This window comes from Anthonomus grandis, chromosome 13 (assembly GCF_022605725.1).
Source record: "Anthonomus grandis grandis chromosome 13, icAntGran1.3, whole genome shotgun sequence".
Classification (NCBI taxonomy): domain Eukaryota; kingdom Metazoa; phylum Arthropoda; class Insecta; order Coleoptera; family Curculionidae; genus Anthonomus; species Anthonomus grandis.
Genome location: NC_065558.1, coordinates 14,810,486 through 14,826,604, shown reverse-complemented (window position 1 = coordinate 14,826,604; position 16,119 = coordinate 14,810,486). Strand labels below are relative to the sequence as shown.

Genomic DNA, 16,119 nt, shown 5'->3' with positions numbered 1-16,119 from the left:
TTTTTACATTTAATAGATAGTTTTTTAACCGAATAGATGCTATAAAGAGAAAACGGCACCCGAGGTCTATAGTATAGGAGTGAAACCCAATATTGTTTGCATCGGCAGCAAACGAGGAACGAGGGGGTGTGCGGTGTCGGATTTCGGCAAAACAACGAAGTCTGTTCAAACATCCTCCTCTCTTTGGCCACCGACTAAACCAATATAATATTGCCATCTCTTTCCCTCCTATTCTAGCAGAGTAAATAAAGGACAAAGGGCTACTTTGTGGCTGCGGAATAGGTTCATATAAGAAAAAAACTTATTGGGTTGAATATACTAGAACAATATATAGTATGAAACAATGAGGCTTTCGAAATAATCCTAACCAAATTATAACTGTGATAGAATATATCTGTTCTCCATATTATTTACTGGTAAAAAAAGATAGTTTTTTCCATAGCTTCAGATGAATTTGTAAAAATTCTGCTTGAAAACAATTCAGGATTTATTAAGAAAAAATGGAAGAGAAAATGACAACTAAGTCAATGGTGGCCGCCAGTCATATTTTAAATACTGAAATAAATTAAACTCTTCCAGCTCTTTGTGGAACATTTAGTTCTATAGAAAAAAAATAAAAAATCCATTTTTCCATTTAATATTTTTTTAAAATTTAATTTGTAACTATTTGTGCAGATTCAATTTCATACTCATCAACCTGCAACAATTCAATCTTCGAAGTTCTTCCCAATTTAGCATATAAAATACACTTGGAATATTTCATGCAGTTAATTGACAAAAGAGTAAGTATGATATGAAGTAAGATTCAGCTGGTTCATTATTCTTTAAGGCATATAGGTGTATACTCTTATACCATCAGGGTGAGCAGATAACTGATCCTTTAGACAACAAATTGTGTCATAAAAATCAATTACAGGTATTTATTGATATAGTTTCTGTTTGTTGTATGTTTAACAAGTTTTATATAGTTTTATTTATTATTAAGAAAACAAAAAAGCTGTAGAAGTGATTAGCCTCTTTAGTGGCCCACTTAGACTTTTGAAGATTATTTCCAGGATTTTTTTTGTGACTTTTATTAATTGATTTTTCCTAAAATGCCTGGATTATTCATTTGTGACATATGATACCTCGCTTATTAACCAACTTTACATTACTTATTACATTCTTTATAACAATAGACTGATGAAAAATAACTTTGAAATTTATGTTTACTGAGACAGTAAGTATGGTATAGTTGCCGTCAACGACAAGCTATTTTCTTTGATAGTCCGAGAGTTTCAGAATTTTTATCTTTCGTTTATTTAACATGCACCAATATTTAGAAAAATTAATAATTCTTTATGGAAAGCTACCCAATGTAAAACATATTTTATTTTTATCATTTTATTATATTATATTTTTTTTATTTTATATTTCAATATATGTATTCTCATTTAAAACAAAACTCTTTTAATTATCTATAATAATTCTATCTCAATTTAATTAATTCCATAATCAATTAATAATTTGATATATTTAAAATAATGTATATGGCTAAAGATCTCTAATATTCATTGAGTCAAGAGGACACCCAAAAATATTAATTGGCCAGGCAGTCAGAAAGCAACGTTTGAGAGAAATGTGTGTAAGTTGGTGTGGAAAAAGAGTTGTGTTTACTGGTTAAATCGTAAAGTTTGCGCATCTTGAAGATGCCCGCACAAGTAGGTGTGAAAGCCTCTGTTCAATTAGGAACGAATGCGCAATTCCTCGAGTGCTGTCTGGTAAGACTGGGGGCCTTACCTGGGGTTCGATTGACACGAATAATCAGAAGGTTATAGTAGAAATATATCCTTTGTCTAATTCGTTGAGATGCTTACTGTTTAACGGCAGTGGAGCGTCTGGGGAAGCCGTTACTATTCTAGGTGACACTAGCTAGTAGTCAAATAAAGGAAGATAACATGTTTGACATATGTATATATTGAAATGTGACATTGTGTAAATTGATGTTGACTGAGATGATGCAAGGGAACGGAAGTTCCCTGGTGAGTATATTTTATTATTGCCAAAAGTTGACAGAACAGTATATAAATATTGTTTTTTTTATTATTTTTATGTGATGTTCGAGTTTATGTCCAACAATATAAGAAGGATGACTGTTGAGTGAATTTGCATTGTAGAGATCCATTGGCTAAGAACAACTCTGACAGGTAATAAACCACATTTTAAAGCGTATTTTACACCAACGTATCTATAAAATCAAACTTGAAGAACAAACATAACCATTTCTTTAAAAAAATCCGATTAAACTGATAATAATTCAATAATCCACTTGTAAAAATTCTTTCCGTAGTATTGATACTTCTGAGGCTTATTTGCCGGTGTTTAGCTATACAGCTTCAGATTGAAAATCTTTGACGTCGATTTTTTAATGTATTTCTTTATTTCCATATTAAGATTTGTATTTGGGATTTTGTTACAAATGAATATAGAATATATAATAATTTATGCCTAAAGAAACGAAAAAAAGAACATTAAATCTCTTTTTTCTTTGCGTTTAAATTGTTTAAGAGTTATGGTTTTTTTTTTGGAAAACAGTGTAGAGCTGAACACTTGCAAATAAATTTCGTCTTAATCCGGTAAGGATTTTCATTAGTAGATTATTATTACTTATTATACTTATTATTTGTTAGTAAACCGTCTCCTAGCTTTTTTCTATCTTAAAATTCTTGTTTAATAAGTTTCTGGAGATCAGTGGATAATTTATTAAAAATTACCTATCTTGCTGTCTAGTGACCAACAGTGATAATTTGCTTGTCTGACATATCGCCAATTTATAAAATATTTATTTATTAATGAGAAATAATTTGTTCGCTATTATAAGCACACCTTCTAACCTACTATGCAATATTGATGCAGACTTTGTCAAAGGACAATACACATTTTTTAAAAGTTAGGTTAAAAGAAGGTCTGAGCTTTTTTAAAATCATACATTAAGGATCTCATGTTTTTGGTGAGGCTGTCTGTACAGTACAGACCATTTTAGAAGAGAGTCAATTTTTAATCCCAAGATATTTGAATTTGCCGAAATAGGGATGATCCTTTTTAAAAATTAAATTCATACTTTGTAACCTTTTTTTATGCAACTGCAAAAGGAAGATAAACCGTTTCCTCTAGATTTTTTGTCCGTAATTTCTGATCTATCCAGGAAATAATTTTTGGAAAGTTCATGATCGCCATATTTTCAACTTCTTCCCATGTCTTAATAAAAATAATCATGTAATCGCAGTAAGAAATTATAACACTGACATGTAACCCCTGAGATATTTCGAAAATAACCGTCATTTTTTTAGTGACAGAATTTACAATTTAAACAATTTGATTTCGTCCAATAAGATACGAATCAAGAAAATATATTTTATAGCATTTTTAAAGGGTTTATCATTTCGAGTTTAAAATCATAGTAGTAGTTAAATTTATAGGTTGATAGTTCACAACTTTAGTTTTGTCGCCAGATTTGTATATAGGTTATTCTTATACTTATTTATTTTGGAAATATCTTAGCAAAAAAGTTTATTTTTATTTAGTCGCGGCTTGGGGCAGAATGATTTTTCAAACAAATTATCGTGTTTTATAGTTCTTGCTTATTTTTATTTTACGATATAATCTTTTATCTGAATAAAAGCTCTATTAAATAGAATAACAAAGCTTTTATTTGTTAACAGATATATAGTTATATATACTCATCAAAATGGTCTAGGGAACAAAGGTATTAAAATATAATTAAATGAAAATATGAAAAATATTGCAATTAAATACATCAGAATTCATTTTGGGAACACTGCTGAACATTAATTTAATTAAAAACACAGAATATCATCGTAGTATCAGGGGGATTAATAATGGATGATAATTTAAAGAAGTAAAATATTGAAAATTGAAAATAACAATATTTTAATAAAATAAAAAGTCCTTGTTAATGTAGTGTATAATCACCATTAATACAAACTCGCAATCTGCTTGACATGCTCCAAATTAAATTAACAATGTCGTTTTGCTCAACGTGTAGCCATTGCTCTCTCTCTTATAGTTCAGCGACTCTTTCCTTGTCTGGAACACTATTTCTTCATTTCAATAACGTCTCCTCAACATATCCCAAACGTATTTGATAGGCTTTAAGTCAGGGGATTGCACAGACCATGGCAATACTAGAATATTGTGCTGCTCCAAAACATTTTTAGAAGCTCTTGCAAAATGCGAGTGTGCATTATCGTCCATAAGTTTGTTCCAACATTTTCACCAAATTCTATAGTGCGTCCTTTTGTTTGATCCCGATAATCGTTTGTTGTTAAAAACCCTTCAATAGGCCCTTAAAGACCCTTCAAACCATCAGTTTCGCACTGTTAACTTCCTAAATAGTTTGCAAGCGAGACGCGTTGCTAGGTGTTCGCCACATCATCAGCTTTCTTAAATCAGGACATAAATCAAACTTTGATACCTCGGTAAAAAGAATGCATGCCCATTCATACTCTTTCACACATAGTCAATTTTTATGTTCTTCGGCCCATCCTAACCCCCAAATCTTTGCCATAAGCTTCCTATACTGCTCTCTTGGTAGAATCTACATCTTCTGCGTTGTGGCGGATGTTCATACCATCCTGAGCTGTTGATATGCAACAGCTTGTAACTGTGTTTCTCAATAAAGATTTTGCCTTTGCATACTGACTATATGTTTATGTAATTCTCATTACATTGGCAGCAAAAATTATACTGAATAATTTTTTTTAGTTTACCAAACACGCCTTAAAACTCAACAAGAATAACTTAATATGATAAGGTATGTTCAAAGAAATGTCCAACAAATAATAAAATTTTGTCATCTAATAAACACGGTTGTTTTTCCTTGTTCCCTAGATCATTTTGATGTGCGTGTTTCAACAATTTGTGAGGTTATTGGTAATGAAGAAATGGGGTAATTTTCAGGTAAGTATTTTTTTACCTTTTTTTAAATATTATAGATATAAAGATATATTAGATATAAAATAGTTCTTGCAAAAGAGTTTTCTTTGATGAAATAATTTATTCATTTAGCATGGCTATGGTTATTTCTGGAGTCGTCAATAATTTTATGAGCTCTGTTAAATTTGACTTTAGAAAATGACAAGTCATTTATTACGTGTATAGAATAAAGAGCTTATCTTTAACCGATTGCTATTTAGTAATGATATGTCTTTTGTAAGGTCCAAACAAATATGTGAAAAATAGTCATTAAAATACAGTGCATCCGTAAAGTAGCGGATAAATTCAATAAAAATGAAATGGACCGTTTCTGAAAAAAATGTTTGAACCCGTCGATTTTAATATTTGGTTTAGGGTTTTTCGACGTATAAATTAAATATACAGGGTAACTCAAAAAAACGATATGACGTCATCAATATGTTTTTTAAATAGAACCCACCATTTTTTAATGCAGAATCAGAAAAGACGCATTTTTTTTACAAAGGATATGGTACAAATGAATAGTGGTTAGATAAGCAATTTGAAGGAAAAATTATGATAAAATGTAAAATTAAAGAAATACCTATCTAAATTAAATGTTCCAATTGAACACCGTTCAACCGACAACCTGACAATAACCAAGGCGATTTAAAAATTCTTTATGAACGTTGTCAATGACTATCTGGAGTAATATTTCTACTTTCCTGGCGTATTTGTTCTTTTAAATCTTCTAAACTCGCTAGTTTAGTAACATGCACTCTACTTTTTAAGTATCCCCATAAAAAGTAATCAAAAGTAATCAAGGGAAGTTAAATCTGGCGATCTGGGTGGCCATTCAATGAACCCTCGTCTACCTACCCAACGATTTGGAAAAACTTCATCTAGATAATTGCGAACGGGTAAAGCATAATGTGGCGGGGCTTCATTTTGCTGAAAAAAATATCACGTTGGTGCATGTTGGGTTCTTCAAAATCTGGATACAAAGTTATTAGAGCGGGATAAGATCATTTTGAAGAAAGTCCATATACAAATACAACTAAAAAACCATAATACTAACGTTTAATTTAGATAGGTATTTCTTTAATTTTACATTTTATCATAATTTTTCGTTCAAAATTGCTTATGTAGCCACTATTAATTTGTACCATAACCTTTGTAAAAAAATGCCTTATTTTTGATGCTTTATTAAAAAATGTAGGTTCCCATTTAAAAACCATATTGATGACGTCATATCTTTTTTTGAGTCACCCTGTATATTTGATTTCTACGTAGAACAACCTTTAACCCAATATTAAAATCGACGGGTTCGGGCATTTTTTTCAGAAACGGTCCAATTTATTTTTATTGAATTTATCAGCTACTTTACGGATGCACTGTACATTAGGGCTATTTTTAGAATATAGTTATGAATGTTTGGTAATGGTTCATTTTACATTGGTTTTATTGGATTGATACACTTCCTAATAAAATTACGGTGTCAGTTAATATTTCCATCAACTATTGCCACTTATATTGATTACCCAAGTTCTTTAATAAATTATCAGAAACAGGTAATCTGTACTGCTTATTGTGTACTTTCTATAAAAAACTAATAACTTCTAATAATATTTCAAAAAAATATCAAAAATATCCATTGTATATCCCCGAAAAAAAAACTCAACAACGCTTTTAATTCCCGTTCCTGCCGTTACGGTTTCTAGCAACCGCTTTACGGATATCAAATTTCCTGCGGCCCGCACCTGAAACCCGACACCCCGACATTTCGTTCCCTCTTTCTCCTGCAGCATTTACATTAAATTTTGCTTCTTCTATACACAAACTAGTTCCCTCTCGCTTGACAGCATTGAACCGGCCCATAAGCCCGTCTTTTTTGTTTAATAATAATGAAATCGAGCGGGCCGAAAGAAACCCATCATCGGAGCGATGATGGTGGTCCCAAAGGTTGTGTGTTATTGGGTACTACCGATAATATTTTGTGACGTGTGGGCCCACCACGGGCCTTTCTTAACATATTCGATTACCAGAAAAGGGTGTATTTTACCCGCGTTAGGAGGCTTTTATAAAATATTTCTTATTTTTTATTCGTACCTATCTTTATGTTCGGCCGCCCTGTCTCTTTGCCTCCTATTCTTAAACCAATTTGAAACTTGGGTGGTGGTTAGGCCTGTTGCTTCAGCCAATTCCCTCTTCTCTCTAGGACTAGGATAAGGATTGTGTGAGTACCAATCCCTTAGGACACTTCTGGACTTTTCTTTAAAACAATAACTAGTTTCTTCGCCGTCCCATATTGTTCTTGGCAAAGGAAATTTTCTCCTGACACGGTATTTCCCTACCGCCCCTAAGGGCCGACCTAGATGCAAGAAAACATCCTTATAATATCTTTTTTTATAAATTTCGCCAAAATGTTTACCTCTAAGCCTTTCAGCCTCAATATAATGCGCCTTTAGCCATAATGCTTGCAGCTTAGTGTGGTTATGAGGGCTAAACTGGTGCCCTTCTAATATTTTATATAAATCTTTAAAATTGCCCCTATGGAATGCCACGATGGCTTTTGCTTTAAGTACTGATTCGTTGTTGTGGAGTTTATCACATGCTGGTAGGGACCAGAGGAACCTACCGAGTCTTTCTACGTTTCCTGCTTGTTGAAGAACCTGAAACAAAATGAGTGTTAGACTGACAAATTTAATAAGATAGAGAAAAATGGTTGAATGAAAAATTTAAAGGCAATTTTATTCATAATCTCTAAATATTGTCAATGCAAAAATATATATTGAGGCTAAAAATTGAAAACTATGATTAGTATTGATTTATTAAGAATCTGGCAATATCGTATAATGAAAATCTGAAATTGAAAAAGAACTCTAAATTACAATGTGAGTTATAAATTTAAAACTCATTTAATATATATCACATTTTTGAATTAGCCGAGAACGTTGAAAAGTAATTAGTAACGATTGAACAAAAGAAGATGTCAAAAAAATTTAGTTATTAATACAGCCAACTCAGCTTCTCCATTACGTTTATCCTAAGAGTTCTTATGGTAATTAGGTACTATAGTAAGCAGTTTGCTACTGCTGAGCTAAATAATTAGATAAATTAAATTTTGCAATAAATGATCATATCATAGTTTGAAATTAAACGTTGAAAAGACCGAAGTTTTGCTATTTTGTCCAGAAAAAAAGGAAAGTACAATTTGAGGAAAGTTTAAATTTAAAATTAGCCGACAAGTAATTAACTTTAACAAAATATGCAAGAACTGCTTATATTTGGATGTTCATCTTAGGTTTAGAGCATGTTAAAAGCATATTGCAAAAAAACTATAATATTCTTAATTTTAAAATGAAAAGAAAGTGTTATTGATTTTATCTGTTTTTTATTTATTGTAGTATTGTATACTATCCCCATCTTGATTTGTTGCCAATAAATCGTTTTCAATATATCCAAAATGTTTGTCATATTTAATCTAAGGAAATATGACCATACGGCTCTGTGAAGGCACATTTTTACTAAGGATAAAGGGCAGTGGCTCTGTGGTAATGGAATTTTTCGACCAACTTTATAAATACGTAGATTCTAATAAAAATTGCATTGGTATTTTTATGAACTTGACCTTTATGAATTTACTCTTACTTTTAAAATGCAATCATTTGAGTTTTAGAGGATTGGTTGGTGTTTGGTTCGAATTTTACCTTAGGGATAGATCTCAGATCGTTGGGATTGAGGGCCAGATATTAACTCGCCTTTCTGCGTAGATATTGGTGTGAAGCAGGGCTCTGCGGTGGGCCCTTTACAATACCTAATTTTTATAAATTACTTATCTACAATTGTGGATAATCCAATTGATTTGGTTATGTTTGCCGATTATAATAGTTATATTCTGTCAGTGAGGTAATATTAAAATTGAGTACTATGCTCGGTGCACTTGAAGGTGCATATTACTTACAGATTTTACAGCACGGTTTTACTAAACGTAAAGGTACTATCCCTGTAGTGAATCATTTTTGAAACACCTACATTCTAACAGAAAGTGCATTGGCATTTTTATGGACTTGATTAAGGCTGTTGATTCAATTAATCATTAACTTCTACTTTGGAAATGCAATAATTATAGTCTTAGAGGCATGGTTGGTGTTTGGTTAAAGGCTTACTTTAGTAATAAATCGCAGATCGTTGAGACTGGGTTAAAGACCAACTATCCTTTCTTTAGAAATTGATGTACTTCAGAGCTCCATGAAAAGCTTTTTACTATACTTAATTTTTGTAAATGACTGTCAGTGATGTTATACATTAAATTTTATTCTTTGTGCATTTGGAGGTTGAAGAACATCACAAATAAATGAAAGTTTCTTAGGCAGAATCCATAAGAAGCCCTATTGTTTAAATAACAAAAATCAAACTATTGGGATTTCACATTGACTCTGCTTTAAACTGAAGCTGTAACAAAGATAACTTCTACTAAACTTACTATATTAGATTGTCTTGCTATTTTGTTTTAAAGACCTTTCTAACCAAAATACTGCTTATTTTGCTGACTTCTGTCGGGTCTATTTTTTAAAGAGCATCTAATTCTAATATCACCAGAGCCTTGAATGCATAAAAAAGACTTCAAGAAATATTGCTAGTGTAGGTTCTTGCAAAAACTTTTGCTGATATTCTCACTCTTCTCGCTCTCTACATACTGGAAATATTATTTTCCATTAAAAAATATTTCAACAGTTTTGGTAGACATTCACATATATAACACAAGATTTAATACTAATTTGCAACTACCTGAACACAATATAGTCTTGTTTGAAAAGAGTTCCTGTTATATGCGGCTTCTGTTCCTGCTATATGCGGTTCCTGTTATATAAGGCTGTTCCATAAATTCTCTTCTCAAATAAAAAAAATAAATGTTTAAAAATAATATTTTAGAGTTTCTGGTAGTTTCGGCATCATATAACTTAGAGGAATTCTTAATAATGGATCTGGCCTTATTTGTTGTTTTTTTATTTTAAAAAATTTAGTTTTTTTATACTCACATTGTACTATCTACTCTAAAAATCTTAAATTGAAAAGCCAGGTTTATGAGCCACTGACGTTTTACATGCCATTTTTGTATTGGTCTTATAAAATAAAATCTTTATTTATTTATAAAAGTTATTTAAATTTATTAAGTTGACTTGTTTTCATAAAATTATGGTTCCAGGTGGCACATTTCCTTATAGTAGTAATGGTTAGGTGCTAGAGACATCATCAATTAGCCACATTCATCTACTGCTGGACATAAGCCTTCCTTGATTGCTTCCACATTCTCCTATTTTGTGCTCCTGTATCCAATCCTTTTGATATCATGGGACCATCTAGTTGGTAGTCGTCCCCTGCTTCTGTATGCATCCTGTCTAGGCCTTCCTTCTATGATCCTCTTTGATTTTCTGTACAGGGTGTCCCAAATTCGAGGGTGGCCATTGAAATCTCGGAAACCGTAAGAGGGGTCGGTTAAATGGAGGCAAAGTTGCGCAATTTGGAGCCTAAGAAAATGACGTTTAAAAAATTTTAAAATTCCGGATACTTCCGGAGTTATCCGAAAAAAATCGAAAATTGCCAAAATCATGTTTACCTTCTACCGACTTTATTTAAAGAGACATCGGAAAACTAAAAACAGTTTTTCATTACCACTTTTTATGTCCTACAACATGATGCAAAAAAAATTAATCCAACGTTTCGTTTTTTTTTTCGATCATCATCAACTTTATTTTTTCTTATAGACGCCATATTGGATTATCTCATTTTTAAAAAGTAATTTTAATTGCCTTTTCTTGAGGTATCGCACTTGCATGTCCAATTACTCCTTCTAGTACTCCCTAGAAGAACTCCATGAGTGCAAGAGAGAAAGATATATAAATGGGATTTCCAAATAAATTGATTTTATATCAACTGAAGCTACAAAATACTCTGTATGTGATATAGTTTTTTTTTAAACCAATTCAATGAAAATGTATCAATTGAATACAGGGTATTTCATAATTTTGGTTCATAAAAAACAGAGTTGATGATAACTTCCCAGATAAACTTGTTAACAAATCCCATTGATATAATCCCATTGAGTTCTTATGGGAAGTACCATAAGGAGTAATTGGACTTGCGAGTGCGATATTTCATTTTAAAGGCAATTAAAAATACTTTTTAAAAATGAGAAAATCCAATATGGCGCCCATAAGAAAAAATAAAGTTGATGATCAAAAAAAAACGAAATGTCGGATTTTTTTTGCGACATGTTGTAGAGCAAAAAAAGGGGCAATGAAAAACTGTTTTTAGTTTTCCGATATCTCTTTAAATAAAGTCGGTAGAAGATAAAAACGATTTTAACAAATTTCGTTTTTTTTGGATATCTCCGGTAAGTATCCGAAGTTTTAAAATTTTTTAAACGTAATTTTTTTTAAGCTCCAAATTGCGCAACTTTGCCTCCATTTAATCGACCCCGTAACTCTTACGGTTTCCGAGATCCCAATGGTCACCCTTGAATTTGGGACACCCTGTACAGCCTTTTTTGTTAATGTCAAAATCTCAGCAGCATAAGTTAGGATAGGCAGAACACATTGGTCGAACACCTTTCTATTTAAAAAAACTGGTAAATCTGACTTAATTATGTACCTTAAGTTCCCAAATGCAACCCAAGTTATCCCATTCCTTTAAGCACTTCGCAAGTTTGATTATCTCTGTTTATATGGATCTCATAGCGAAGATATTTGTACGAGATAGTTTCTTCTCATGTCAGGTTCGTAATCAGTTTCGACAAAATAGTGTCCCTCTGCCAAACTCCTCTACTTATTTTGAATTCATTCATTGTCTCCTGCATTGGCTGCAGTTTTATATTAGCTGAAGCATTTGTATAAATATTCTTTTACTAAAGTATTTCAGTCGTCTATCTACAGTTGGAGAGAAACTTCAATATCTGATACTAGTTTATAGTCTCAAAGGTTTTTCGTAGTCCACGAATATCAGGAAAAGTGGTTTATTGGTCTATTCAATGGACTTTTCTATAAGATTCTTTTGGACTTGGAGATGATCGTTCGTGCCATAACCTGGGTGAAACCCAACCTATTCCCTGGGCTGATAAAAGCCAACTTCGCTTTTAATTTATTTGCGGTGATTCGAGTGAATAACTTGTACATGTGAGACAGCACACTGATTGAAGATATCTACCTACCTTGTAGATATCTACTTTCATGTACTCTAAAGAAAGTCCGGATTTTTTTTCAATTAGATTTAAATTTGATCAATCGACTGATTTTGTCACTTTTCACGAAAATCATACGTTTTCAATAAGAGTTGCTTGTAATTCAAATCCTTTACTAAGCTCTACTAAGCAAGAATTTCTTGCAATTAATAGTCTCGGTAATAACATTGAAATAGCTTGTTGATTTAAAATTGCAGTCACTAAACTTTATGATGGTCAGCAAATATAAGAGATTCATATAATGTCAAAAAATTTAGCATATTGTTAATAAAAAGCAGCAAGATTAGAGGTGCACAATTTTAGCCCCAAATGCATTTCAACCATAGATTCAGGTGGATTTTATTTTTTTTTGTATTTTATTTTTATGTTCTAAAATTATTCCTTAGTTATTAACTGGTGCACCAAAATGATTTTTTTTTAAATTTCGAACGTTCGTTATTATTGCCTAAGAGCGTATGAATAAATAAACATTCATAACTGTACCATTACACCCAACAAACGCCTTTTTATCTTCTGTTAAAATTTACGATTAATTTTGTTTATTCACTGCGTTATGCGTTTGTTATAAATTAGATAATTTTATTTGACGCGTTTAGTTACTGCCAGATACTTGAAAGCTGAAACGTTTGACTAATATATAATTTTTTACGTGTAATTAATACGGCTATTATCATTGCATGTCTTGGACCTTCTATGATTAATTTATCTTCATATGGTTTAAATGGCTATTTAGTTATAAGCATTTGTATTTAATGCACATTATCTAGATATTTTTATTCATGTATCACACATGCATTTTAAGTACTCCGCATAACAATAATGTGCTATTGATAATATTTTCGTATTTCCTTTATGGCGTTCTTATGGGAAGTACCCAAAATACTTAATAGAGAGATGCAAGTGAGATTTTGATACATTTTTAAAAAGGTACTTGATAGGACTAAGTAATCACATAGATAAAATATTCAAACTGATGATAATAACCGAAAGACAAAATAGTGGATTGAAGAGATTGGAACTAAAGAAAATATAATTAACTACGTATTTGTGTTTTAATACATCTTAAGTTAATTTTTTGTTCGATATAAAATTTCACAACGATTTCTCAAATCAACGATCTTTATAGTTAGATACGAGGATCAATTTAACAAATACCAATGATGGAAACTACATCATAAGTATCTGAGCTCTTTGACAGATCTCCATTCACTCTAAAACAACGCAAAACCTAATGGAATCATATAGCTCATTGTCAGCAGTATAAAGTAGGCTTTGCTAAGCAGATGCCTTCAAATTGAGTCTCACACCCAACTCTTTCGTCAATGATTAACAACAGAAATTTTATAAAATCAATTTATAGATATGCATTATCTAGCCATAACTTCACAGAATTAAATTAATTTTTAAGTTCTAGCAGTAACAAATTATTTAATTAAGAGAATAAACAGACGAGGCGCCAAAATGGAACCCTGAATTGCACCTACTTTGATAGCAAATATTTAAAACTAATATTTACTACTAGGCTGCTATTTAAAAATGATATTAGAGTATAACATAAAAATACTAAGTTAGAATATATAAAAAGATAATAGGGGTATTAATTACACATAAAAAAACTATATATTAGTCAAACCTCTCAGCTTTCAAGCATCTGGCAGTAACCAGACCCGTCAAATAAAATTATCTACTTTATAACAAACACATAATGCAGTGAATAAATAAAATTAATCGTAAATTATAAATGTTGGGTGTAATGGTATAGTTAGAAATGTTTATTTATTGAAATGCGCTAAGGCAGTAACGAAAATTAAAAATATATTTTTTTTGGTGAATTATATGTTTAATTATTGAAAATTATTTTAGGTAAAATGGTTATTTTTTATTTTTAATAATAGAGACTTAAAAATAATTTAGGAACTTTGATAAGGTTCAGATGCAACCTATGAATGCCACCAGTACATTTGGGGCTCAAATTGTGCTCCTATAATTGTTTTTAGTTTTAAAGTTTAATACGATAGGTACAAGAAAAGATCAAAGATCTTATCCTAAGCACATTTTGCTCCCCATTGTAAGCTATAAAATTTTTAAACATGACATTGAGAATTCACATTGATAAGCGTTAATTTTAAACAATTGATGTTATGGTATCATGTACAAAAGGTAAAAATAAATGCAGCAGATCCTATTTAGGTAATTAATGTTTTTTATAAATTTTAACGCGTCTTAGGGCCATAGTGGCGTAGTGACGCATTTCCGGACATGGGCTCCTATAGTCAAATGGATTCTTCTGTTGCACTGAACAACCCCCAGAAGTTTGATCCCATATAGTTCTGAAACACCATGTATAAATAAACCTCTTATTATAAACCTAATAATATCTTAATTATAAACCAAAACTTTACAGCTATCAAGCTGACCCTAATTAGTGATTAGACCCTAATAGCTGATTGCTAATACGTGGTATATCAAGATCACAAATTTGTCATGATCAAGTCTGCACAATAGTAGTAGCGTTAATGAAATATTAGTAGGTTACAGTACAATGTGTTTCCAGCACACCATCAAGTACTTGGGTGTTTGGAGCTTAATCAGATTCTGAAGGAATAAACAATTCTTAATGCTATTTATTTTATAGTACATAGATTTCGGCCAAATTCACTAGAAAATGAGGATCAAACATTCAAATGGAATATTATCCAAAAATTGTCATTTTCATATAATTGTAATGAATATCTATAGAATGCGTGTTAAAATAGAGTAATTAATTCAATATTATATTAGTAATAAGAACATTAAGAAATTTCATTCCAACTAGAGCTTTTACCAAATTAAACCAATTTTTACCTAAATCTTATGGAATTTTGGAAATTAAATATGGCAACACTGCCAATAATCCTTTTAAAAATTGACATATTGTAGTTTTTCCATATGTCTTTATTTTATTTTTTAGTATAAAATATGAATCACCCACATTTTTTAAGTTTTAAAATTTTCTATAGAAAATCGTTCGGTACCAGAGGTACCTTATATCTTTAACAGATATTCAATATAATAAAGGGGAAAATCACCGTTCTCAAAAAACTTGTCCAAAAAAAAAAAGTAGTTAATTTAATTGGAAAGGCAAAATAAAGCCATTGGAAATTTAAAAAAAAAAATTTACAATATTTTTTAATAAATTCAATATTGCTTGTGGAATCTATCAAGCCCTGCCTGCGATGTTTGCAGTTTTTGTTTTCGGAAAAAAGAGCTTGCACCCTTAGAATCAGGGTGCTGACAAAATAAAGATTATGACAAAACTGCGGATTCATAAATGAACGCCAAACAGTTTAGGGCCGGTATTATGCATGTTTTCCAAAGGTTAACTTTAACTTTAACCATTAAGTTACCCGTAGCAATAAAATGTAAGTTTTATAAACGTCCCATTTCTTCTTCTTCATCTTTGAGGCGTAATTAGGCTCATGTGCTACTGTCAAAAGATGAATTTTTCGTGTTTTTATTTTGGCTTGGCTTGGCCGTAGATATTGTTCATATACTTACTCTTTAGGGGTTATAAACTCTTTAGAGATTTATAAGTATATGATCTACGTCTAGAAAGAAAGCCTCTACCAGCTAAAAAATTATGAAAAATGGCGGCAATTTATATGACATATCAGATGCTTGACAGTCCGGTAGTCTCGAGGAGATAATTTCGTTTTTTTACCGCTATCTATATGTCGAGGAATAGAAGCTTTTTCAGTGTTATATTCAAAATTATTGACAGAATATATGTCAAAAATCAAATTTTTTTATAAAGTTAACTTTAACTGATCCCCAATCCACCCGATAAAGTTAACTTCTAGATTTTGAACATGTGACTTTAAGTTATCTGTCAAAATAGTTTTATAATACTGGCCCTTAATCTCTTAATAAAATAGGAGGAGCCGAAC

General features: G+C 31.2%; 1 protein-coding gene across 3 annotated transcripts in view; it reads right to left on the bottom strand.

Moving 5' to 3' along the window:
* The window catches only part of LOC126743777 (homeobox protein six1), a 68,350-nt gene that overhangs the window by 17,544 nt on the left and 34,687 nt on the right, over window positions 1-16,119 (bottom strand). For all 3 annotated transcript variants that reach the window (XM_050451000.1, XM_050450998.1, XM_050450999.1), the window contains exons 3-4: window positions 7,385-7,625; window positions 7,063-7,324 (exon numbers count right to left, since the gene is read on the bottom strand). In XM_050451000.1, coding sequence (XP_050306957.1) covers window positions 7,063-7,324; window positions 7,385-7,625 — 503 coding nt within the window. The remainder of the gene's footprint in view (window positions 1-7,062; window positions 7,325-7,384; window positions 7,626-16,119) is intronic.